General features: G+C 41.4%; 1 protein-coding gene across 1 annotated transcript in view; it reads right to left on the bottom strand.

The window, feature by feature from the left end:
* Positions 1-27,835, bottom strand: part of WWC2 (WW and C2 domain containing 2) — a 322,317-nt gene that overhangs the window by 59,707 nt on the left and 234,775 nt on the right. Inside the window, exons 5-10 of the mRNA XM_049865000.1 lie at positions 21,228-21,307; positions 15,767-15,896; positions 12,532-12,678; positions 11,124-11,197; positions 7,117-7,359; positions 592-681 (exon numbers count right to left, since the gene is read on the bottom strand). Of these exons, the coding sequence (XP_049720957.1) occupies positions 592-681; positions 7,117-7,359; positions 11,124-11,197; positions 12,532-12,678; positions 15,767-15,896; positions 21,228-21,307 (764 nt within the window). The remainder of the gene's footprint in view (positions 1-591; positions 682-7,116; positions 7,360-11,123; positions 11,198-12,531; positions 12,679-15,766; positions 15,897-21,227; positions 21,308-27,835) is intronic.

Below are 27,835 nucleotides of genomic sequence, written 5' to 3'. Positions count from 1 at the left end.
TTGCATAGATTTCCAGATGCAATTTTGCAGTTTAAAAGTAAGAAGGAGGGAAAAAAAGGACAAATAGTACTAAGTGTTAATGCAACTATTCTGCTTCAAGAATGAAACTTTTTTATTTTTTAGAGAGGAAGGAGAAAAAAGGCAAGCTTATAAAGAGAGAGGCTATACGAAAGTCCCCTAGGTCCACTAGGATTTTTCCTCTTTCCTGTGTGTATACGGAAAAAGCAGACATTTTTCTAATTAACATAGGAAAATCTACAGCAAACTATTTTAAGCCGAATCTCTGCCACCCTCTCTTTTTAAAGAAGGGGTGACAGGAGATACATGTTTTTTCCAAGTATTTATTGGTAGCTAGAATATAACGCACTCCTCTCTCAAGACATATTTCAGACACGTCCAAACACGACTACGGGGTTCATGAAAACATCCACGTAGCTGTTAGTCTGGTCACCCACATTTTCATTGTGCTAGTGACTATTTCCATCACTTTCAAATAGCTGAAAATAAAATGAAAAGTAATCAAAGATAAACTAAAACATACCTGACTGTAGTCCAAAGAAAACTTTCCCCTCAGGAACCTAACAGGCTTACCTTTTCAGTTGTGAATGTAAGTAAGTAGTTAATTTAGTGGTTTCTTCAAGTTTCTGTAGGAGCTCTTTTCTTCTCTCTTCCAATTTCAATCTAGAAAAAAAAACAGAAATGAATTTATTTTCAAATGATTAAGACAAATGAGGAAAACTGAAGGAAGAGATTAAGAAAGGAAAGATACTTATTACATAAATATGCATATCATGAGGGGAAAACTGAATGAACTCTAGAGAGAAAATGGAGGAGCTGGAAAGAAGAGTCATGAGCAGAATGGCACACAGCTAGGCTAAAGGAGAACTGTAGGCAAATCTCCAATGTTACCAGCAATTTAAAAGTTCTGATACTCTAAAATTTCCTTAACTGGGTAAAAAAAGCCTCATGCTCCACCCAGTTAAGAAAATTTTAGAGTCAGGAAAGGACAGTGAAGAGGGGGAACAAAAACAACCATAAAGAAAACACTAACAAAGCCAAGGGAATCCTTGTAGAGATCTGTGATTTGGTCTCATGTTACTAAAACATTTGATGGTAATGATAATTATAGAAAGTCATCCTAAGTACTGAATTTAGTAGGGATTGTTCCAAAATAATATTTAGTGATGAAAATTCTAATCCTAATTTGATGAGAATTTTAGCAATTAAGAAACAAAATTAGTCCATATTGCCATTGTGAGCTAATCTGGGCTTCACTGTTTCAGCAAGAAAAAGACATAAACGTGGTTTCCTTCCCTCTCTGCGGCACATCTCGTCACCTGTACCAGCTGATCGTAACACTTCAACCACATCCGACTGCAAAAGTTTATGAGTTTTTTTAATTAGAGTAATATGGGAATCGTGTACTTGAAGAGTAAGTCATTTTTACATATATCAAGCACCCACAGGTTTATGGAACTGAGAACTGCACGAGTGTAGTCCCTGTCGTCTGAAGGCCTGCAGATACCACCGCACTGGGCCAGGGTTCAGGGTGATCCCACCACCGGCAGCTGGAGATTCAGAAAATTACTGTGATTACTAGATCTATACCCTAAGGCAAGTCTCTTAATAAAGGGCCTCATCTTTCTCATCTGTAAAATGGTGATTATAATCTTACTGTATCTATCTGAAGGAATCCTGGTGGTGCAGTGGCTAAGCACTTGGCTGCTAACCGAAATGTCAACAGTTCGAACCCACCAGCTGATCCGAAGGAGAAAGATGTGACAGTCTGCTCCTGTAAAGATTCACAGCCTTGGAAACCCTACGGGGAAGTTCTACTCTGTCCCAAGGGGTTTGGTGTCTATCGGTGGGGTGCAAACTGTTACGTGCTCAGCTCCTAACTGAAAGAATGGTGGTCTGAACCTACACGGAGGCCTCTCAGAAGAAAGGCCCAGCAATCTGTTGCCTTGAACCCCTACGGAGCGCAGAACTATTCAGCAGGCATGGAGTCCCTATGAGTCAGCATCGATATGAGGGCAACTGTCTTTTTTGGTTTTGTTTTGGTTTGTCTACTCGACACAGTTCTTAAAGTGACCAAATGGAGTAATCTGTGTCCAAGTGCTCTGCAGACAATACAAACAAGCATCAGTTGTTCAAAGCCTCAGCATGTACAGCAAGGTGGTGATGTAAAAATCAGTCACTTCTCTTTACAGAAAAAAAAATTCCCTAACTTTCAACTTTTTTGAAATGTTATATATATTTTAGGCAGTAAAGAAACATGTCCGTATTTTATTTATACGTATCTATCCTTTGATGGGAGCCCTGATGGCACAGTGGTTAAGAGCTCAGGTGCTAACCAAAAGGTCAGCAGTTCAAATCTATCAGCTGCTCCTTGGAAACCCTGTGGGGCAGCTCTACCCTGTCTAATAGGGTCACTATGAGTCGCAATTGATGTGTCAACAACACAATTTCATTATGTTTTTAAATAAAAAAATAATTCTTGCCATTTTCTTTAATATTTCAAAGGGTGGATAAATTTTTAATTCATGGCTTTCAAAGGTGTATTTTAAAAGTACAGTCCTTAATTTTTAATCTCTCACATATAAACAAAAACTTAACAAGGAAAAGAGTTAACACAAAGTAGATTAACTGAGTTAGAGGGTACATAAAAGCCTGAAGAAAACCCAAAAACCTACTAAAATCCATGTCTTCTGAAACAGGAGAAATGCATTTGAAGTTTTAAAACTGAATATAATGCAAATAAATGAATGCTTTTTTCCAGTATTCTAAGGAGGTTACAATTTAACGTCAGAATTTAACTCTGCAACTAACTTTTGCTCAGCATTAAAATTTTTAAAATACAACGCTCCTCTACTTCCAGTCAGTGACAGCTGCTCCTCTGCCCCCAACCCCCGCCCCCGCCCCAGGCAATTGTTCAGGGGCTGCTCTGCATGACTCTTTTACAATTATTTTGAACTACTGACGATGTTTTTGCATCCCTGCTCCCATATTCCCCAGTAGATCCTAAGCTCCTAGAAGGCAGACATCAGCTCTTTCTCCCTCTTTTACCAAGGCCACCGCTAGAGCAACTCCCTTTGTGTTGGTGTCTTAGGTAACACTTCCACTGGGAAAAAGATAGGGAAGGCACTGGGGAGAGTCACAGACACCCCTCTGGTGCAGCACCGGTTGCTCACTACCTGGGTTTAGCACGTGGCTCTTGTCTCAGAGGTAATTACTAAAAAGCTCCAAGTAGGAGCGGCCAGTCTTACTCAGGTTCCAGGTGGCTTCATAGGAAGCAGTGTCCCCAGCTTCCTCTGGACCATGGTTTAGAATAATTCACTCAGATGTCAGCCCTTCAAGAAGGCACATCCCTGTCTTGTGTGCCCTGCTCCTAACCCTGTGCTTCTAGTCTTCCTGGGTGAGGAAGGGTCTTTTCGATCTGGCCCCTAAAAGACACCACATCACCACCCCACCCCCACTCCACAGCCAGGCTGCTCCACACCATCCTTTCAGCTGCCCTGTGCAAAGCCTAGGACCGTCATGCTCCCTGCCCTGGCCTTTGGTACCCGCGAGGGGGCCAATGACTCAGACCCAATTCAGACCACCCATTTCCACTTGAGAAAAATTTCATGTGGCCTATACAAGTAAGAGAAACCCTTCTTGACTCAAAAAAAAAAAAAAAAAAAAAAAGGCACACATATCCCCACTCAGTTGCTTTAAAGATTTTTTTCAGAAGCAGTTTCAAAAAGCATTCGAATAACTGCTGTTAGTTGCTGTTAAGTCAGTTCTGACTCATGGCGACCTCATGTGTGCAGAGTAGAACCGCTCCATAGGGTTTTCAAGGCTGTGGCCTTTCGGAAGCAGATCACCAGGTCTGTTTTCTGCAGCGCCTCTGGGTGGGTTCGAACCGCCAACCTCGGGGCTAGTAGTCTAGTGCTTAACCATTTGTAGCACCCAGGGACTCCATTCAAATTATTAAGAAACAAGACATCTTGCCAATTACAAGGCAAAACCTCTAAAATCTGTGAGAAAATAAGGAACTATGTTAATATCATATCAACTACAGAAAAGCACAGTTCTAGGAATTTCAATAACTGTATGAGAGGAATATGAAAGACATGTGAAATGCTCTCCGGTACATTTTTTTCATTTGAGAGCAATTTCTCTTTTGACCTGATACCCTTCACAACGAGCTTCTCTTGGCCAGTGTGCCCTCCCGCCACTAGGTGGCGAGCTCAGTCATCAACCGCTGTGGGCCGCGTCAGCAACATGGCTGGCAGCACAGTGCTGGTGGCAACAGAGCTGGGAACAGTATGATCACACACGGTGGCTGAAAATTCATGTAGTTAGCTCCTTCAGAGGCCAAACTTCAGTAATGCCTCAGAATCTTGCCTGAGGCCAAACCTCGAATAATGAGAAATCCACAATATAAATGGAAAACAGGAAAATTTGGGGGAGTGCGTGCAGCAAGTGGTCTCTTTGATAGTCGTGTAGGTAGCAAGAAGAAATTGAAGGATTTGGTGTTCATGAAGCACAATCCGTTCTATGATGAAACTCAGTTTTACACCATGAGCCTTATTTCCTGGAATTATCTCTGGCCAGCACCTACCTGCCTTACCACTGAGGGACACGCTGCTTGCTGAGGTATTCTCCTGCCTTCTAAGCACCCTGTTTCACTTCAACAGCAAAAACCGGCAAAGCAGAAATATACATGTGTAGTATGAAGAAACAAGAAAGGGTGAAGATTGAGGAGAGGGACAGAGTGTGGGGGAATACAGTAAAACTATTAACAGAAACAACAGCAATAACAACAAAGCCCAAAGTCATCCTATGTGTGTCTACCTGGACAAAGGACTCGCTCTGGCAGTTGATTCTGGTCTTCTGGGCACGTGAATACCGAGCCATTTTGGGCCTCCAAGGATAACAGTGAGAAAACTTCATGCTGATCAAGCAACAAAGTCTAAGTCCCTCGACCTTTCACTGCAACATACTCACAGGGATTTGACATTGGTCACGGAGACTGAAGGAAATCAGCATTCATTTTTTTGAAATGCTAAACGACTTGACTCTTCCAAATGACTCAGAAAGCCCATGTTACAAATGTAAGATAGGTCCATCTCCCTTCCTGCTAACATCCAATGTAGGGGCAGCCACGCAGGCATCAAGGTCAGACAGAATAAGTACACTGCTTACTCTCCGTCAGCAGCCACATGACTGGACCTAAGTATGCAACGACGTATTTTACATCGCCCCTTCCTGCTGGAATTTTGACTGTTATTACGTGTGTGCAAAGTGAAGCATCAAAGTCAAATTCTAGACAGTTGGGAACAAACTATATGTTCAATGTTACTTCATTCGCCCCTTTTTTTTTCCTGAGGCTCTAGCCCTCACAAAAAAGACAAGCAACACGCCACGCTATAAAAGCGATTAAAACAAACACCTGTTTTCTCTCATTCATAGAACAAAACTAAAGGCTGTTTACAGGCCTTTCTCAGATCCACATGCTACAAACACAACAGGTGAGACGGACTGGGTAGCACATTAAATATGTATGATTATACGACATTTATTAAGTGCTACAAAATATACAAAATATCACTGGTTTTGTTTTCACATGGGTCACACACAAGTGGCTTACAGATGATTATCAAACTTTTATCCTAGACACACATACAAAAACTCACAATATCAGCGGTAATTCAGGAAAAACAATCTAATTTAATTAAAAAAAAAACAAAAAAACTAATTCTGCTTTGCCTCCTCACCCTTACTTTGTGTTCTTTTTGTCTTTGTCAGATGGATTATCACCTGGCCAGCTTTCTCACTCCCCTACCTGAAAAGGCTGACCTTTGAGTCAGCACCGCTAGACAAAGATGTCAGCACGAGAAAGAAAGAAAAAAGGGAGACATGAGGGGGATGAGAACGGTTTAAGAGGGTGACATACTGGAATGTGTAGAGGCTTTTCTTCAGGAACCTTCTTCATGCTCTGAAAACTCTGAGGCTGTAGCTGCCATGTTCTCCTGACTGACGTTTTAACTCACACAAACCAGCTTCTCCAAACGCTAAACTCAGGCTGGGTGACCCCCGTGCTTAACACCTCACCAGGAATATCAGGGTCTTTTTTTATCTCCCCTCCCCCTACTTTTCAAATGTTGTGGTGTTATGCAGAAACACAGTCACAGGCATTTATCGAGGACAAGAAATTAAAAGATAAGGAGCCAAGAATTAAAAAAAAAAAAAAAGCAACCGGATTATGGCTGGGCATTTTAAGTTTACCTCCAGGTCCCCTGAAATGATACTGATGTGAATTTCCTGGCTGTCATTCTGGGAAAGGCACTGCTCCCTACTTGCCAGGCCTAGAGGACAGGTTCTCCGTGGTTCTAAAGGGCTCCGGGGCCTGTGGTTTAAACAGGCACCAGACCCCATTAGTCAGCAAGGCCTGGATGGAGCGCCCACACAGGTGTGCACATGCCAGCCGACACACAGAGCTTCCCCTGCTTGGTATTCCAGCTCACCTGTTCGCAGAGCTGGATTTTTCAGATTCAGTGATTAATTAACACCTTCCCACAGAAAGATCAGAAAATTGCTTAGGATATTTTCCTTCACATTTTCACCTGCTTTCATTCAGACGAGGGTTTCAACTGACAGATAAAATCCAAGTGAACACTCTGTGACCTATTCAGATATTAAAGGGAGCAAGCTGTCTTTCCCTTGCGAAATGCAAAGCAATAAACTTTTGCATTCCTGGGAATAATAAAACTCAGAAGAGGAAGCTTCAGGGCTGTAACAGTCTAGGTAATCTTTCTTATCAGAGTGTGATGGTTATAGCTATTACCCAGACTCGTTCAGTGATGCACTGCATTCCTGGTTTTATGTCAACATTCCTCGGTTATGTGACATCTGTCACAGGCATTTTCATGGGCCCAACAAACACTGCAGGCCACTGAGGGTGTGCTTTACCGCTCTACAGAAAGGAAGTCCTTTTGTGGGTTTCTCAGTTCACTAATAACCACGCGTTTGAGGTTTCCAAAGGGAGTTTACCGGAGGAGATGGCAGCCAGGCATAGCTAAGGCACACCCACAAGGTTGACCCGTCCTGTCCCCAGGGAGGAAGACGAACCTCTCGGCCAGAGCTTGGCTGGGTACACTCCTCACCGACAGCAGCTCTTCCTCCAGCCGCTGCCTCTCAGCTTCCAGGCGCTCCAGTTCACCCTGAGTGCGTTTCTGGGGAGTGACAAACTGAAGCTCTTTCAAAAGTTCTTCCTTTTCGTGAATCAACATCAGCTTCTCCTTCTCAATATCCAGTGCCCCAGGCCAGGCCTCACTGTCCAGCTTTGACAGTTCGATTTTTAAGTTGGCCATACTGAATTAAAGAGATAAAAAGAGATGTGCACAGATTTAGAACTTTCGAGAAAGAGGAGACACAAGCCATGCAAAGGTAGGGGCTTAACCTCTGTTCTTGCTGTAACTTCCTGTGGGCCTGACTGTTTATGCTTAGCTGCCATCTGCTTCATTTTCTCTCACCTTTAACCTGTGAGTAAGCACACCTAGCCACCCGACGGAAGGTGATGGGCAAACCACATACAAGCTTAGGCAGCAGAGAGCTCTGGGTGCCCTGGGCAGGCCGGCCTGACATGGGTGCCCGTGTGGGACGATGTGAGGGCCCCTGTAAGGCTTCCTTTAAGACACCTATCTTTTATGCCATTCTTACAGAGCTTGTTCCTCTAGCTAAAGGCTCTGTCCCCTGGGGTAAAACAGTCATCTCCAGGGCAGGGCGGGCAGTGACTAATAGAACAGTCAGTGAAGGAAGAGGGGAGAAAAGAGGGAAAGCTCAGCCAACTGGTATTAAAGCAAAATCAACCTACCAAGGCTCCTCCATCACCAAGGAAAAGGCGCAGGGACAGGGCGTGGCATCCTTCCACCCACATCCCCTTAAACAGGGCCTTCACTGGCGTGTATGCTATTTACTGGGCACTTACCGTGCTGGCACTGTACCCATTACTACACTCGGCCTGCTGCCATCTATATACAGTGATCTGGCTACACGTAGAGGACAGGGCGGTGACGGCAGGCCTTCACCAGCACAGGCGGTCAGCTGATATGATACTACCAGAGTGACAACAGGTACTGAAGGGAAGGGGACAGGGATGAGAGGAGGGGAACGGCAGCAAAGGCAAACGTCGCTGGTTTCATAATTTTGCCTGACCCTAGACTTCACTATGTCTAGAACATCGTAGGAGCCCTAGTGACGCAGTGGTTGAGCACTTGGCTGCTACGTAAAAGGTTGGTGGTAGGAATCCACCAGCCGCTCCACGGGAGAAAGATGTGGCAGTCCACTCCCATAAAGGTTACAGCTCTGGAAACCCTATGGGGCAGCTCTACTCTGTCTTATAGGGTTGCTATGGGTCAGAATCAACTCATCTGCAATGGGGTTTGGTTTTGGTTTGGTTCAGAACATCATACTGAATGGTAAAATTAACGTGACTCCCAATTTAATATGAATTTCTTGACCACCCGAATCGATTAGCTGTGAAGACAGTCAGGATTTTTCACCAGGTGATCAAGGTAAACTATGACCACAACTGATGTTGGCATAAGAACTCCAAGTTCCTATAAAAAAATGTTGGATAATTACTTCGGATATGTTACAGAACATACCCAAATACGAAAAACACACAGAAAAGGGGGATTTCTTTGTTTGCTTGTTTCCTTTTTGATGGAAGAAATTGTAGAAGGCAAGAAAAAAGGTGAACAAAAACCATAATCAGGAATAAAGATGGTAACGGCTCTACATTCTTGTGCCATAACTTTCTGTTTCAGCTAAAAATAAAAGCGCCATCTTAAGTTGACACTGCATATGTAATGCAGCTCTGATCTCACCCAGCATCCGCACTTAGGATAGATGTTAACATCAGCTATTCTTCAGCTTTAACCACAAAACCATAAAACAACCGCCCTAGTGACTGGAAAATTAGCCATCAAAATGCTAAATAAGCATGATATTATTAGCTTCATTAAGCACATAAAACAAAAGCTGGAAGAAGACAGGTTTCAAAGGAACACAAGCCACCTCTTTACTTGTCAGAACTGAGAAGGTCAGGGCACCTTCAGCACAGGCATAAACCCTGGAGATGCATCTTCTCCTCAGCGTCACTAATAACTTTAAAATAAAACCCAAATGGAGGTATGACAACAATGCAACCAAACTGGAAAAGAACCAGCATCTTAAGTTTTGATGTGCTTAAAAAAAAAACTGAATGGAGACCGACAGCGTAGTGAAGGAAAGAAAGGGACCTATTACTCATGTGATCACATACTAGGTAGGTTTTATATTTTGGAAAGAGTATGAAATCCCGGGAAAGAGAATATGAAGAAAATTTCCAGGAACACCCAGGAGAGAAACACTAGTGAGCTCCAGCTGGGATTAACTGTTGGTGGCCAGGGCAAAGCCAAAGCTCAAGCTGGTCCAAGGGAAGTAGAGTCAAGCCCGGAGACCCCAGGGACCTACCGCCTGGATCTCCAAGACTGATTCTGAGTTACGGCCATTCTCCATCACAACAAGACACACAAATTCTAGGCTTTGTTCACAGCAGAGCCCAGGTGATCTGGCTGCTAAAGGGCTACATGGTGCTCAGAACACAAGGGCTACACACACCACCTACCTGGAAGATGTCACATCACTGGGGCCACCACACCACCCATTGCTGTCGAGTCGATTCCGACTCATAACCACCCTGTAGGACAGGTTAGAACTGCCCCATAGAGTTTCCAAGGAGTGCCTGGCGGATCTGAACTGCCGACCTGTTGGTTAGCAGCCGTAGCACTTAACTGCTACGCCATTCACTGGGGCACAGAGCAACATATCCACTCCCAATTCTTACTGAGGGTCAGGCACCAGTCTGCACGCTGAGAAGAGATGATAAAGTGTATGAAATTTTTGCTAACCTCAAGAAATGTATATCTACCTGGGAAAATTTAGAGACCCTGAAATTAGCCAAGTAAGTTGCTGTCCAGAAAGATTAAGTGACTTGGTCAAGCTCACATGGTTAGTAATCAGTGGAAGAAAGCTTAGGTTTCGTTCAGTAAGTCACAGCACCAAGTAGTACCAGTAAAGCGTGCTGCACAGGGCCCAATGCTGCATTTAAGCAGACCAAATGGTTACTTTTTTCAAGTCAGATAACCTTTAAAAACTTAGGGCAATTATTTTTAAATTATCACCATTAATAATAACGGATATACTTTAAATTTTTAATTCTGTATTCTTTATAGTAAAATTGCCTTCCTTATGGTAGGAAACCATGACACTCTAGTAGGTTCTATGAGCTCTGCATGCTTAGGAGAAGGGCCAAAATATAGACCTCCGTCTCCTGCTGAGTGATAACGTAATTTTCCTAATGTCTTTCTAGATAATAAAGCAACAGCATTTTAAGCTCTTAAAAAGAAAATAAGGAAACTGAATATTTCAGTATGACCCTGTTCCTTAAAATAAGCCAAGTGCTCTATACTAGGAAAACAAATTAAGTCTATCTAGTAGGTGAGGCACTGAACCCTCTCACACCTCACCATAGCAGTCACAAGGTAAGAAAGAGATAGCACAGGGGTTAATAAAGGTTTATAAGGTAGAGGAGAGAAATAATCTCTCTTCCTTCCACGTGAAAGAAGTAAACTGGAAGAGACTCCTCAGCCTTTAGCAGTTAGTCTTCACTTTAAAGCAAAGCAACACAGTCAAGGATGTTGACCTCAGAGCTCAACAACTATTAAGTCCTGTATGAGTCGCTGTATCACGCTTCTATCTGAGAAAGCAATCTTCTCACTTTTCACTGTAAGTACTGTACAAGCTCAAGGCCTCTTTCTTCCCGAAGAGAACGTGATTGTTTCATTCCCACACAACAGCCCATAATTCTCTCTGTTCTTCCACTTTCAGGGGAGGGAGAGAGAGAAAAGGTAGAGGAGAAAGGACTCCACAACTCTAACTTTCTAAGAAAATGAAGGGTGACCTGGTGAGAACGCTCAGCCCAGCTCACACGGGAGCGCCCAGCAGGTGTCACTAGAGAAGTAAAGATCAGCTCTGGAAACGCCAGCACGGAGCCCACCGACCACTGACCCACACGGCTCCTCTGTCATTACCTTCTTTTGGCTTCTTCATACTGTAGGCTTAGCCTGACCTTTTCTGCTAAGTTTGATCTGCTTCTCACTCCAATCTAGTAAAAAGCAAAAGGAAAAAAAGTCAATTAACTCTACTAATGAATGAAGTAAACTGCTTTTGTTTCTAGGAAGTACAAGTAATTGAAAAGCTAAGGAAGACAGTGCTGAAATTGGGAACACCAGTTTAAAAAGGCACTAACTTTCGAGTCTCAGTAGGAGCAAACGTTCCTTTTTAATTCAAGCTTGTCTGTTTTCTCAAAGACTAAGTCCTTAATACCGCTTTTTCCACACATTAAATTCAAGATTAAAAAATATCGAGTAAATGTTTCTGGTATCTCAGAGTTTATGAAGGGTGTGCAGGTCAATAAAATTTATGAACTGGAACTAATTTGCCGCTAGGAGCCAACATTTCCATCATTTAGCTTTCAACTGCACAAAATATAAACTAAATAACCTCAAGGATTAATTTTTCAAACAGGTGAGCTCTACTGTTGATCTCTACCTGACTTTTACTTTCAAAGCACATACTTCAAAACGTAAGAGAATACAAAAATAATTGGGGGCTTATTAAATAGTAAGTACCTGCTAATGACTTCCCAAAAAGGGAGAACGCAAATAGCGATAATATCTTTGACACCTTAAATATTTTTGAATGTTGGTATAAATCACAAATTAAACATTTTAATATAATCAACTTCAGATTACGGAAAACAAGCTTTCTTGTTAGTTTTAAAAGGTATGTATTAATGTTTCCCATTAGCCTTAATATTTATGTGAAAGGACCTAAATTTCTAGAACTCTAAACTTAACAGCAAAAACTTAGATTTCATGTGTCTCTAGGCTTTCAATGGTGTTTCTGAATAAATACAGCACAGGCAGTCCCCGAGTGACCAACGAGATCGTTCCCAAGTCTGTCTGTAAGTCGAATTAGTAGGTAAGTCCGAACAGGTACACATGGTTCTTATTCGGCATCAGTTAGTCAAATGTCTGTCTTAGTATACAGGATATATTTTACCGTTGTATGCATATAAAAACACTTAAGAAACACTTCTAAACTGCACAGTGTTTTCACCTTGTATGTATTCACCTTGAATTTTTAATATAAGGGGCTTTATGGCAATCCGTTCTTAAGTACGAGTTGTCTGTAAGTTGGACATTCATAACCTGGGGACTGTCTGTACCATACAGTTTGAACAAAGCTATTCATATGGAGAAATCCTGATATACTTGGCACCTACACAGAAAAGGTAAGGCTATGATTTTAAAACCAACCCTATGTGTGTGAAACACTGGCTACGCACAGCAGAAACTCCAACCACGTATCTGGCTCCTGTTCCACTTTGCCACCAAGGACAGCGCTGAGACCAGCCCTTCCACATGGATAACTTACGTCGCCAGAGATGCTCGTCTGCGAGCCAGCATCAAGGGTCTGCCTGGAGAGGGACAAATCGGAGTCCACAGGACTGGACCTCAGGTCCGGCTCAGACCTGCCAATGCTCTGATCCAAATGAAACCGTTCCTGCAGCTTAGCAAGGCTCTGCTCAGGAAACACGAAGTATCTCGTTAAGCTTAACATTTAAGAGGGCAGCCCTTCCCTACCAGGTAAAATGAAACTAAAAGAGATAATTTCGACAGAAAAAACAATGACTTAATTTGAATAGGCACTTGTCACTTTAAATTATTGAAAAAAAACCAAGCAAACAAGGGCCGAACATAGTTCTGCCACACACGCACGTGACACTGGAAGCACGTGATGTCCTACGAGACGGTTTAGCTTACCTTTCCCAAGGATGCCCTTCCCCATGAACAATGGTTTCTTTGTATTTAATACATGCATTTCTTATTTTTAAAATTTCATTAAGAAGGATCTATTTTTATAAGAACCACTGACTTTATACAACAAACATTATGGAAACATGATACATGTAATACATATAATCTCATGTTAGATATAGCAAGAAAACTTCCTGCTAAGAAGACTTCTAACAGTTACACCATCTTACAGCTAGACAGCACCCAACAGATTGCTTAGCCCACATGAATGTCAGAGATGAGGAAACCCAGGCCCAGAAGTCTAGGTGGTAATGGGTGGCACAGGCCTGGTGCTGAGCCTGTCTGTCTGTTTTACTGCGGGACACTGCTGTAGCCACACACCTGGTTCGGTAAAGCGAACAGTCGAAAGTTAGTGTGCCTGCTGTTTGCACCTGGGTTTAGTATACAGGGTTCTTTAGAGGAAGGATGTGTGCAAGTGAGAGTATTAACAAGGAAAATTTTATCTCAGTTGCTAAAAGCAAAAACAGAAAAAAAAATCACACTCCTCTAGTATAAATGGTAAGAAATTCATTAATTGTCAACTTTAAGAAAAGCCGGGATTAAATCCTAATATTTGAAATTCTTATCATAAGGAATTAGAAATGCCAGAGAATCAATATGTGTTTTTGACTTAACTTTCTCTACTTTCTTTCAAAGGGATATTTATATAAAATGTACACACAAACGTGATGAGACTGGTTTCTAACAGTATCGGAAATGATCACATCAAATAACATGTTACAGAAAAGAACAAAGAAAACTTTTAGACACCTTGGGTAAGTCTGTTTTCTCACTGGTACAGTAAAAAGGCTGGACTAGGTTAGTGCATTTCAGACCTACCTGTGGTGACAACGCACTGAGCCAATACAGTGGCTGGTGACTGATGTTTCTTAATGGACCAGAAGTACCTATGAACTCGGAGCACTTCATTGCCAAGAGCAGGCATACTTCAGTGAAATGTATTTTAATTGTATGTGTATCTAGAGGTATGGACATTTGTGTGTTACTGGGTTTTAATGTAAAATATATTACTGTGAGTTGTGGTCAAAGAGGTTTGAAAGTCACAGAAGGTACCTAATGTCTCTTTCAGCTTTATTATCTATCTCTGTATCTATTAATTAATTATTCTATATACTTTAATAATTGAAGAGGAATCTACTCTTGTAATTTAATCTGGCCTAAATCTAAAATTTACATGGAGAAATCAAGGATGACCTAAAACTGCTGAATTATAAGGTTCCAACATAAATTTGTTCACATTCCATTGAGCTTTTTTGTTTTGTTTGTTAAGGGCCTATTGTGAGCATTTCAGGAATTACTGATTGAATCTGCAGGACCGTTGCAGAACAAAAACAAAACATACACAAATAAGGTCTTATATGTGTCATATATACATTAAAACCACATTCTGGATTGAGGCTGCTCGATTTGAACCCCAGTCCTGTCAGCTGTGTGACTTTAAGGAAGTTATACAACTACTCTGGGCTGTGACTTCCTTGTCTGTACAACGAGGACAATAATAATGCCTACCTGCAGGGCTGTTGTGAGGACCAAGTTATTTATGGAGCTGGTAGCACAGTGGCTAAGAGCTATGGCTGCTAACCAAAAGGTTGGCTGTTTGAATCCACCAGCCATTCCTTGGAAACCCTATGGGGGTAGTTCTACTCTGTCCTATAGGGTTGCTATGAGTTGGAATCGACTTGATGGCAGTGGGTTTGGTTTTTTGGTTTAGAGTTACTTATACGCAAGACAGAAGAGAGCCTGGCACAGAGTCAGTACTTACAAGTATGTGCTGTTATTATTACTGTTTTTTCTATTAGATCTCTTCTTGCAAGGCTCAAGAGTATTTATCCGTATTCCACCAGCATTCTGAAACTGACATGAAGCATCTGACTATGGTATTTAAATGGAGAGGTTCTACGAAGAATGCAAACATCACCACTGGACTTAACAATTTCCCAAAGATGTGGACTGAATCATTACTCAGCCAGGCAAAGCACTCCAAATATGTGACATACAAAGTATTCTTGAGGCTTGCAAGAACTACAGGAAGGGAGGAAGGGAAGAGGAGGAGGAGACGTACCCTTAAAAAAAAAAAAAAACTTGGTAAAAAGGGATAAAATTTTTTTATCTGCAAAGTATAGATATTCGAAATGCAGAATACTGATTGCTGAATGGCTGTTTTGTTTTTTACTCCACATAATGCTGGGTCATTTGGAGCTAAGACCCAGGGGTTGAGAACTGTACAGGTATAACCAGGGGATCTACTGCCATTTCCTAAAGTGATTATATAGGTGACCCTCAGCTAGGAAAACATTTCCCACCCCGTCCTACCTAGCACCTCAGAATCAACTGGGGCAGAGAAGCACTTCTAGCCTCCTCATGTGACCTGACCCTCTTCTCTAGGCATACCTTCTGCCCACTGATGGCGGCTGACATACGCTTTATGTACCCTGGGCTGGGAATCACTGACCTAGGTAACCCTGCTCATCTAGAGTCCATGGGAAGTTTGTAGTGAGTCCCAGGACACACCAGCATACTAATCTCCTTACGTGGGCTTCGATTCACCAACCACTATCTCGACGGACACACAAATCTTACTGTATCAGAACCCTGGGACCCATCTGTTCTCCTCCAAGGCAGCCAGGTTGGCTTATTACTTTGACATACTCGTGATGGGGCCAAATTCTGTGTGAATGGGGTGGGTGTGACAAAGGACCATCCAAATTCCAGTGGAGAACTTCCGCCTCAAGGAGAACGTCTGGGGCCCCAGAAGGTAGTAGCTTGTCTAAACAAAAGGTTCCACAACAAACCTGCATCAGATCTTGTTTTTCTTTTTCTCCTGAGCTGATAGCCTTTCTGATAGATTTCAGTTCCGTCAGGATGGCTTTGGCTTCACTAAGTTCATACCCACTCTGGCCTCCAGACATTTTTTTATCAATTCTGTTAAAAAAAAAAATCGAAGAATGGCAGAGTACAAGTTAAAACAGAGGTGGAAACTGGTTTCTGGATTGTCTTAGCTTACTGGTTAATTGTCGTACTTCTCTCACACACCAGTCTCACCCTGTCAGGCTGCTGGTTTCTCGTCCTTTATCTTCTAATCACTTCTAGCTGAGACTCCCTCAACCCCTACATCACATCCAACACATTTCTAATTACTTTCGGACTGAAATAACATATGGCTTCTTGTCATCAGTCTTTTTGGATGATCCCACTACTGGCTGAAGTCAGACCTCACTGACATGCTGATCCTGAACCCTGTCCTCAGGAAGGTGAAGGATGCAGGTCAATGCCTTAGCAGAAGGACAGAAATGCCCATCAACTAGTCAGCTACAGGATTTACCACAGCCACCTAAGTTTACATGCCATCATGTTTTGTAGAACCTAGCTTGGTAAAAAACTAATAAAACCACAAACCAAACCCATCGCCATTGAGTCGATTCTAACTCATAGCAACCTTATAAGGTCAGAGTAGAACCGCCTCCATAGGGTTTTCAAGGAGCACCTGGTGGATTTGAACTGCCGATCTTTTGGTTAGCAGCCCTACTCTTAACCATTACGCCGCCAGGGTTTCCAGACCATTAATAAATGGTTGTAATTTTTATTTACACTAGTGAGTATTCTACAATATTTGGACTGTGTGGTTAGTTTTTTACTTCTTTTTAAACATACAAAAATGTATTTATTCTATTTTTATGAAAGTTATGAACTGAAATAAAATTGCTTATCTAGCTGAATGAGTTCAAATTTAGGAATCAGGCTGCCAGGCAGAGGTGTTCACTTGTTCACTAACACTGCAAGAAGAGCTCTTCAATGAGCTCCTGTTATCACTCTGCAGGTCTACTTACCAAATGCCCTAAGTTCGCAGCATCACCCAATGCCAGAGAATTTCTTGTAACTTAATTCCTTGTGTTTGTAGGGCCCAACCATACTACCTAATTCTTTCTGAAAAGGCTTTAACACCGTCTTCACTAGCAGTCGCCGCAGCAACCAAGCTGCTCAAGGTAAGTTTGGATACAACTTGGGTTTCCCCTCAGCCAACAACTCCACACAGGTTTTCTGACAATCTGGGTCTAATGCACAGACCCTGGGGCAATGGCACCCACTAAATCAGAGAAAACTGGTTCTGGGCTCATTTGGCTTAAAACAATTAATGGTTTGTTTCAGATATGAAGGGTGTAATCTGAAGGAAAAAAAAATGCCATCTTAGTCACTCTTTCAAACAAAGTTTGCTCAAACAAGTTCGTTTGTAAATAACATATTTCCACAAGTACAAATTTAATAAATATTTTAAGCTGCTAAACAAGCAACTAGAACCTTAAGGAACCTAAGAAAATAAAATAAACTTCAGCATAAGGTCATCTGATTATAAAGTGCAACCAGAGAATCAAATACACACACACAATGTCTAGGGCGGGTCCTAAACAGTCAGAAGGAACCCCCAAAATAGATCTCCCAGTCACACTGCCTCCAAGTGAAGAAACTGAGGCCTGGAAGTTTATGCAAACTTAGCCCCTAAACTGCACAAACGCGTACCATACAGCTGACGGGGCAACTAACCCCAGGATGACAGACTGAAGCTTGAGGCTCTCATGACTATTACATTTAGAATATTTGATAAGAACACTGGAAGTACGTTGAATATTAATTGATTCCACTTACTTGGCGGGGGATTTATCACTTGGAACTTTTGGCTCTCATAAGTATTATATCTACCAACTTAGTTGTTATAATAAAATGAATGCTGGTCAAATACAAGGGACCCTGTGATATCGAATACAGCATTTTCAAATACAGCACTTTTTAATTAAAAAAAAAAAAAAAGGCTGGTGAGATTTCAAGGAACAGTAATATAATTTCAAACTCTATCAAAGTGAATTTCTAAAGTGCAAGTAATTTCGATTTGTGTAAAACACAACCTTCAGAATTGAATGTTAAAACAAATCATTAATTCAAAATAAACTTCAATATTTTTTATAAAGTAACCTGTTTTCATAAACTTTAACATTTAAAAATAAAGGCAAAACTAGTTTGAGATTGCTAATATTAATTTCAGGGAGCTTTAAAAATACATGAATTGCTGTTGCTATCCACGGCCCAATAGAGTGCTAACTGTGACCCAAACAAGGGGTCTTGAGCCAGCATTCACCACGGAGCGCTTTGGGGTCTTGCTTTCCTCTCCTGCCTCCTCCCAACTTCTCTCCTTTACTTTAAAGGTCGCGTTTTCCTTTGGCCTCTGTTTCTTCTTTTTCTCCCCCACTTTTCATCTCCCACATTCTCTCTTTTCACCCTAACTGACCATAAAATAAAATATGAGCATTATTTGCTTATTTAAAGCAAAGTGTTATGCTTTTGTTCTTAATTTGAGAAGTTCCAAGTTGAACATTTTCTTCTTTAAAAAAAAAAAAAAAAAAATTGGCTCGTGTGTACTCGAATAAGTCAGTTTTTCTTCCTGTATCTTAGTCTCTTCTGAGAAGGAAAAGATTGCCATTTGCATGCCTTTTCTGGAAAATGTGAGCGCCCAGAGCCAAACGCTCACAAAGGCTGTACATGTTTTTGGTTTAAGTGCATGCTTCCTTGCTCTGACTGTACACCAGAGGAGGCCCGGTGACACACTCAGATTCCTGGTATCCGTCCACACAGAAGCTACATTACCGGTCAGGCCAAAGCCAAATTTGGGTCCACATGCTGAAATGAATAACTACAGAGAACAAAACTACACATATTTACCCAGCCTAAAATTATTACACCAAGTAAAATGAAAGCCTGAGTTTAAATGTCATTATAATTCCAGATTCAACAAAATATTCCATTTCACTGTGAATAAGTAAAAAAGCTGCAAAAGCCTGCAGTGGGATTCTACTTAAATTTTTTCCTGAAATATATTTTCTGTCACAGCCACAAGTAAAAGTCCCTTTATAGTATCAGGAATGTGGTTTCTTGCAAAGTATGGTCTCTGGGTTTCGTCAATTATCATACAATGTTGTAGTAGTACAGTGGCTCACATTTGAATGAAAACAGCTTTATTTTGTCTATAGTTAAGCTCAACAATAGAGGTCTTTGATGTTAGATATCATATCTTTCTGCTCTTGGTTCAAGGGATTAGGGTCATTCCAAGAGAATGCCTGAATTTCTAGAACAAATGTCTATTGTTTTCTTGTGGAATGCTACTGACAGATTCTTAAACATGCCTTAGATTCCTATAAAAATTGCTTGCAAGCAAACTGCTTTGAAACAATATAGCATTGTTACATCAATATAACAAAAACGGCAAGTTTGGCTAACCTTTAATCCCAGGTGGTGACATAAGTTACAATTTCACATGCCTTCAAAATGTTTAACATAAGGACAAACAATTCATGGCACTTCAGTTAGCTTTCACTTCCCACCTCACCACAATGCCCTCCTTTATGTTGATACGAACCCCAAACCAACCAAACCCATCGCTGCTGAGTCAATTCTGACTCACAGAGACCCTACAGGACAGAGGAGAACTGCCCCACGGGGTTTTCAAGTCCGTAAATCTTTAGGGAAGCAGACTGCCACATCTTTCTACCACAAAGTGGCTAGTAGGTTCGAACCGCTGACCTTTTGCTTAGCAGCTGAATGCTTAACCACAATCACTAAATAACACGTTTCTGTCATTTTAAGTCTGCTCAGTATTTAGGGGAGCTCTGCTACGGTTCTTTGTACAGGGCTATACTTGAGAACACCTGAGGACTCCTTAAAACACACCTGGATGGAGAACAGGAATAGGTATTTTTTAGGAGCTCTTCTCCAGATTACTATAATACGCATTCAGGTTTGAGAAACCACTAGGCTGAGAACATCTGAAAGAATGTCATGGTCATGATTTCATAAGGTGAGTAGGAAAAAAAGAAGACTGAGTCATAAAACCAAGCAACGAAAGCTAAGTCACATGACTGGTGGCCAAGCGTAGTCACCAGGTGTCCCACGATATGACTCATCATTCAAACACACACAACAATCAATCAGCTTATGTTCATCAGTACGTGGCCCAAGACAGGTCTGCTAAAGGGGCTAACGTCTTGCTGCCTTGGATTGTCCCAAATTCCTAGAAGCAGAGGTCAGAATAGGAGTTCAAGGGAATAGGCACAGAACTGGGTACTTTCCACACTGGTTCCTGAGACCAGCTTAGTATCCCTGAGGTACTACTCGGGGAGATGCCAGGAAGAACCTGAAAGCTGCCTGAACAGGAAACCAATCAGGCAAATCCCTATAGATACTGCACCACAATTTCGGGCACCACGTCCTGTACTGTGGAGGAGGAAAGTAAAAAGCAGTTGGCTGCCTTTCAAGTGAGAAAATTTGCAATTCTCTCTGTGGTCATGGGGCTGTGAAAACTATAAGCTTCTTCCTTTGCATTCAACGCTCTGTAGGGTGAGGGTTGTGGGAGGTACAAAGTCTTGGGTGTGCCTGTCATGTGTGGGTAGGCAAGGCCTCATGACAGTGGCATCTAGGGGCTCAGAATGGACTAGGGATTTCAGGCCCTGCTACCCTTTGTCACTACATCTTCATTCAACCTGGCCCAGTCTAAAGCTATGCTAATGGCCCTTCAGAATAGAAGGAAAGGAGGAGCCGTACACTTGCCCATGGCCTCCCTCAGACCAGTCAGGGTTAGGCTCTAACCCATCACTGGGGGTAGCAGAAAGGCAGACAGAGGCCTCCAGCCCAAGGGCTCAAAGCATGTGCAGGCTCACGTAGGGGGTCAGGTAGAAGCTCACCTAGTCCAGTCTTTAGGGCAGAACATGGAGAGGAACTTCTTCTGCCCATTATCTAAGCTCTCACACTGTTGGTACAATGGCTAAGTGCTTGACTACGAGTCGAAAGGTTGGCGGTTCGAACTCACACAGAGGCACCTTGAAAACAAGCCTGACGAGGAGTTTCCAAAAGGTCGCAGCCTTGAAAACCCTATGGAGTAGTTCTGCTCTGCACCCATGGGGTCTCCATGAATTGGAACTGACTTGATGGCAACTAACAACAACAATCACAGGGTGGCAGGTGCCTTGGAGACAAAGTTTCCACTTTAGTTTCTTCAGCACTCAAATAATTAATAAAAAATTCACACCTTTTCAAAGTGTCCAGATTTCCCCAAGTTTCTTTGTTCATTGCTTGATTACTTTTTGGTTTTTTTACTTTTGAGCTTTTTTTACTTCTTTGAGACATCTCTTATGTAATCTGAACTTTTATTTTCTTTGGTATTAGAGGGCTCTGAATTATTCTAAAGTCAATTTTCAGAATTTTTATACTCACTGTTGCAATGTTTCAAAGCCTTGCTCTTTGTAGAGCAATTCTTGCTTCATCTGTGAGAGTTCCCTCTTCAGCTTTTTAACCTTTTGTGAGAAATTGATGTAAATGTAAGTGTACATAAGTAACACAGCACATTGCTTGAAAAGATCCCCCATTAGCAAAACATTAAACACATAAACAGAGTATTAGTTAGCAGCACTCATTTCAGTGATGTACATTATTACTACCACTTACCTCCATTATCTCATTTAGCACTGGATACCATTACTGCCCCCACTTACCCGGTGTCATGGATTGAATTATGTCCCTCCAAAAGTATGTGTCAACTTGTTTAGGCCACGATTCCCAGTATTGTGTGATTGTCCTCCATTTTGTGATTGTACTTTTATGTTAAGAGGATTAGGTAGGATTGTAACACCACCCTTACTTAGGTCACCTCCCTGAGCCAGTGTAAAGGGAGTTTCCCTGGGATGTGGCCTGCACCACCTTTTATCTCTCAAGAGGTAAAAGGAAAAGGAAACGAGCAGAGAGTTGGGTACCTCATGCCACCAAGAAAGCAGCACCAGGAGCAGAGCACGTCCTTTGGACATGGGGTCCCTGAGCCTGAGAAGCTCCTCAACCAGGGAAATACTGAGGACAAAGACCTTTTTCTAGAGCCGACAGAAAGAGAAAGCCTTTCCCTGGAGCCTATGCCCTGAATTTGGACTTTTAGCCTACTTTACTGTGAGTAAATAAATTTGTCTTTGTTAAAGCCATCCACTTGTGGTATTTCTGTTTTGGCAACACTAGATGACTAAGACACCCAGGAACAGCCATAAGGGGCAGAGTCAAAGCTTCACATGAAAGTGTCTCTTGTCTCTAACCCTAACGGCCTGCATGCTCTCCTGCACTCGCTACGCTCCAGGTGCACTGACCGCCTGTTTCCGACAGGCCAATCTGACGGTGCTTGGCGCCCCTGCATGGGCTGCTCCTACTGTCTGGAATGCTTCTTCCCAGATCTTCAGTAGTTCTCTCCTTCTATCACCTCACTTCCCAGCTCACATGTCACCTCCTCAGAGAGGGCTTCTTTAGCCACCCTATCCACATCACACCCTGTCATGCTACTGTTTTACTTAGTTCATAGTATTTTTCAAGAGTTGAAATTATCTGTGTACTTGTTGACTGTCTTTCCCATGGCAAAGGAAAAGCTGCATTATACCAGCTATTCCCCAACCTTCTGGAACAGTACCACACAAACAGTAGGTGATCAAATATTTACTGACTTTCCACTATGTGTCAGGTCCAGGGTCTGAAGTGTGAATAAAATAGATGCTCTCATGGATCTTATAAAACAGTGCGGGAGCCAGGTATTGAGCAAATAACCATCCAACTAAATAAATCTTACCCATTACCACAGATGTTATAAAGGAAAGTTAAAGATACTTTGAGATATAAAGGGAAAAGAGATCTGATTTAGTCTGAGGGGCTGGATAAAGCCTCTCTGAAGAAATGGCATTTCAGTTGAGAGAAAGGGTTAATAGGGATTCCCTTGGTAGAAGAGCATTTTGAAAAGGTAAAACTTGAACAAAAACCCTAAACTGGGAGGTGGGTGGGGTGGGGAGCTCAGTAAATCTCTGGAATTTAAGGGAAGCTACTGTTGCTGGATTATGGAGAGAATGTGGCAAGAGATGGGATTGGAAAGAAAGGCCTGATTATACAGCCTTGAAGCCATGTTGAGGATTTTTACATCTTAAACTAAGAACAGTGAGAATCAAGGAGGAATTTTAAAGCATGATCTAAATTATGAATTTAATGATCACTGATGTGTCTGCGGTGAAGGGACCAGAGGAGTTCGTGCTGTGGGTTGGGGTGTGGGCAGTGCTGCAGAGAGTAGAGACCAGAGAAGGAATATATTCTGGACACAGTCAATGGGACTTGGTGATGGACAGAATGTGGAGGGTGAGGCAAAGGATGTGTCAAAGGTTACTTGCAAGGTTCTGGCTTGCCAGCTGGGTGGATAAAGGTGCTTTCCTTGAGAGTGGGACTTAGATTTTGGGGAAAAGACCAACAGTTTTCTTTCAGACATGTTATTTTTGAGATGCTCTATGAGGGTTCAAAGGCAACTCGAATATGCAGACTTGAAGTTCAGAAGACATGTCTTGACTAGAGATATGAAATTGAGAGTCACAGACATAAAGGTGATATTTAGATAAATATCATCTATAGAGAGGTTGTTTTTGAACAGAGAAGGTCCAGGAACAAGCCTCAGGTTCCTTCATCATTCGGAAGATTAGATGAAGCAGTGGCAAGAGAAACAAACAAACAAAAAACAAAAAACCTCAAACCAGTTGCCATCGAGTCAATTCCAACTCATGCTGACCCCATGTGTTTCAGATCAGAGCTGCCCCCTCACAGGGTTTTCAAAGCAGATCACAGGTCTTTGTTCTGAGGTGCCTCTGGGTGGATTCAAACTGCCAGCCTTGCAGTTAGCAGCTGTCATGGATTGAATTATGTCCCCCCCAAAATGTGTATATCAACTTGGTTAGGCCATGTGTGGTTATCCTCCATTTTGTGATTTTAATTTTATGTTAAAAGGATTAGGGTGGGATGTAACGCTCTCTCTCAAGCCATATCCCTGATCCAAAGTAAAGGGATCTTCCCTGGGCTGTAGCCTGTACTGCCTTTCAGCTCTCAAGAGGTAAAAGGAAAGGGAAGCAAGCAGAGAGTTTGGGACCTCCTATCACCAAGACAGCAGCACCAGGAGCACAGCGCGTCCTTTGGACACCGGGTCCCTGGGCCTGAGAAGCTCCTCGACCAGGGGAAGATTGACGAGAAAGCCCTTCTTCCAGAGCTGACAGAGAAAGAAAGTCTTCCCCTGGAGCTGACGCCTTCAATTTGGACTTTTAGCCTACTTTACTGTAAGGAAATAAATTCCTCTTTGTTAAAACCGTCCACTTGTGGTATTACTGTCGTGGCAGCACTAGATGACTAAGACTGTAGCCAAGCACTTAACCATTTGCACCATCCAGGGACTTTTGTGGCAAGAGAAGTAACAATAAAAAAAGGGCATCATGGAAGGTAAGAAAAAAGAGGAAGATTAGGCACTATGAGGAATAAAATGACAAGGATAAGAGCTGTGTCATATTCACGCTTGTATGCCATAACACACAGTACTTTGGATACAGTAGATGATAATTTATCTGTTGGGTTATTTGAACGTTTAGTAGTTTGTGCCCTAAGGAACTTATATTTTATTAGAGAAAAGGAAATAGAAATAATTACATTGCACGGGCCAAGGTATAAGTACAAAGTTACAAACAAAATGTCACTGGGCTGCAAGGGAGGAAAGCATTACTTAATGGTCCGGGGATCAGGGCAGATCTCATGGAGAAGGAGGTAACTGAATTGCATTTTGAAGGCGTTTTAATATTGACAGAGAGAAATGAGCTCATTCATGGCGTATCAAAACAACAGTTCAGTTTTAGCATTATACTTTTGTCATGCCAAAAGAGCCATCAGTAATCAATAGTTCATTTCATGTGCACTGCTGTATCTGACAGCATTCTCAAGTGCTTTTTGCCAACAGGACGGTAACACTTTAATTTAAAAAAAGAAAAAAGCTATCTAAAAATCAATAGCAATTCAGATAGCGGGGGAAACCCATCTTTACCTCTGAGAACACACTGATAAAAACGACAGTGATACTGAGCCCACTTAGGACAAATGAATTAAAGCAATTAGTATGTCTTGATATAAAATAGCATTCCACTTAAGGTTCACTTGGATTGTGAACACGGACTGATTTAAATTTTTTCAAAAATTATCATCTAAAAATATTCTAAAATTCACTTTTGACAAACTCATACTCTCCTGCTTAGCTGTTTTGAGTGAGATTTTATTATCTGTTGGGTGACAATGGTATATAAGAAGCTAGCCTGTGCTCATTTTTTATCCACATTTAAAGTTGGCTATGTTTTTATTTTGATTAGTCTTCCTCGTAGATTATCTGAATGATTCTCAAGTTCCCAAAATCCGTGTTGCCTTGTGTTTTTTTTTTTAATTCCCATAAAGTTCTCTCATATTATACTGACAAACAAAAACACATTTTTCAATTGTTCTTGCTTTCAGGAAAAAAAATTTTTTTTTTTTTAGTACAGTCTTAATTAGTAGCTCAACAACGCTTCTTCTCTAATAACCAAGTGACAACAGTCATCACCTACTAGTGGGTAGCTGTTCCTCTCTTCCATTATCCACTCCACTCTTAACGTCCTCAGAGCACGGCCAGAGGGTTACGCTAGTGCTAGCTTGCACATTTAGTGCAAGGCAGACTCCACTAGGAAATAATGAGGAGGGTAGAATTCATGAGGACTCAACCATTCTATTGGATGGATACGGTTTTAACTTGCATTTTATAGGTAAGGAATCGAAGACCTAAAATAAGTAAGTGATCTGCTGAAGGTTATGCTGCTACTAAGCAGCAGAGGCGGGTCTAGGCCCCAGTAGAATTTCTTTTTTTCACTACTACGATTATAGGCATTTTAATTATTAGTGACAAGAAAAGACATGTAAAATCAAAGACAAAGTACAGTTGTAGCAAAACAACCAAAACACAATCTATGTCCTTATTCTACCTTAAAGCTAAAAACCAAAACCAAACCAAACCCATTGCCAAAGAGTGGAGTCTGACTCATGGCAACCCTACAGGACAGAGAACTGCCCCCTCGGATTTCCAAGGAGCAGCTGGTGGATTCGAACTGCCAACCTCTTGGCTAGCAGCGAAGCTCTTAACCACTACAGCACCAGGGCTCCTAAAGATGCAGGTCTTCATTATTCCTATATCCCACTTGAATTGAAAACATGAATAGCCAGCCCTGCAGCGTGTGTTTTCTCTTACACACTGAATTTTCTGCAGCCATAGTCAGACATCTAATTTTATAAACCTGTTTCTATGGAATCAAATCTCACAACCAGAGTGCCAAATTGGAGGCCAGAGAACTATGACTTTTGCACATTTCATGCTTTCTGTACTGACTACACTAAGGCAAATGACATTTTAAACCGATTTCAAAGTCATTTCTTAAAACCAGGAAGATACTACCATTAAATGTTGCTAAGTATGACTGGAGATACAGAGCTTCTCGCCACCACTTACAATCCTTATGTACCCAGTTTTATTTTAAAAGGAGAAAGAAGAAAAAATAAATTCTAGAAACCTTGTGGACCTTAGAAGAATCAAAAAACAGGGAAGTTGCATAAATCTGCCCTAAAAGTGCACCTTGCAACATTAAGCTATAAGCTGTAATGAGCAAAATGGTATTTTACTAACGACTACCATCTTCTCACCATTTGCTCCATGGACTTAAGCAGGCCAATAAAGGGCAACTGTCAACTTGTTCCTTCTGGAAATCTTTCTCTTGACTATCAATTCCACCTTACTAAAAATTCTCACTGCCCTATCTCATCACTAAAGCACCTTTAAAAATAATAAGAAATCAACTCCAGACAGCCAAAGGATTAAGAATTATTATTTTTTTTAATTAAATTTCCTACAGAACAGAGTGAACTAGAACACTAGATGGTGATAGAACATTTACGGTGACCAATAAATGGATTCTTTCAACAGAAACAAGATAGTTGAACACAATAGTAAATAATAATAATAAACTTGTGTTTAATATAAAAAAAAAAAGAAAAGAAACGTTTAATGTTTAAAAAAAGAAAAAAGCTATCCAAAGATCAATAGCAATTCAGATAGTGGGGGAAACCCATCTTCACCTCTGAGAACACACTGATAAAAACGACAGTGACACTGAGCCCACTTAGAACAAATGAATTAAAGCAATTAGTGTGTCTTGATATAAAATAGCATTCCACTTAAGGTTCACTTGGATTGTGAACATGGACTGATTTAAATTTTTTCACAAATTATCATCTAAAAAATTCTAAAATTCACTTTTGACAAACTTATACTCTCCTGCTTTGCTGTTTTTTCACAATAAAGTGAAACTAGCAAAATAAAAGCAACTGAGAGAAATTATGTAAAACATTCATGAAATATACTACCTAAAGGTACAGGTAACAGACAAAAATATGCAAGGTCAACACTAGAGTGCCACCAGTAATTAAAATAAACTGTCAAGTTACCGCATGACCCACTGATTCTGCTCTACATATACGCCCAAAAGGAATGAAAACACAGGTCCAAACAAAAATTGCTACATGAATGTTCATAGCAGCATTATTTATAATAGCCAAAAATGTAGAAACAACCCAAAATGTCCAACGACTAATCAACGGATAAACAAAATGTGGTATATAAACACAATGGGATATTAAACCCAGTGCCGTCGAGTCGATTCTGACTCACTTGGCGATAAAAAGGAATTAAATTCCAATACATATTACAATATGGATGGACCTTGAAAACATTATGCTAAGTGAAAAAAGCAACGCACAGAAACCACTATTGTATCACCCAATACCCATTAAGCAGTACCTCCCTACTTCTCCTCCTAGCCCTTGGTCTCTAAAAATTTGCCAAATCTAAATATTCCGTATAAGTGGAATCATACAATATTTGTCCTTTGTTTCTGACTTATTTTACTTAGCATAATGTTTTCAAGGTTCATACA

Source organism: Elephas maximus, chromosome 21, assembly GCF_024166365.1.
Source record: "Elephas maximus indicus isolate mEleMax1 chromosome 21, mEleMax1 primary haplotype, whole genome shotgun sequence".
Classification (NCBI taxonomy): Eukaryota; Metazoa; Chordata; class Mammalia; order Proboscidea; family Elephantidae; genus Elephas; species Elephas maximus.
Note: the sequence above shows the minus strand (reverse complement) of the source record. Positions and strands in the feature narration are given on the sequence as shown.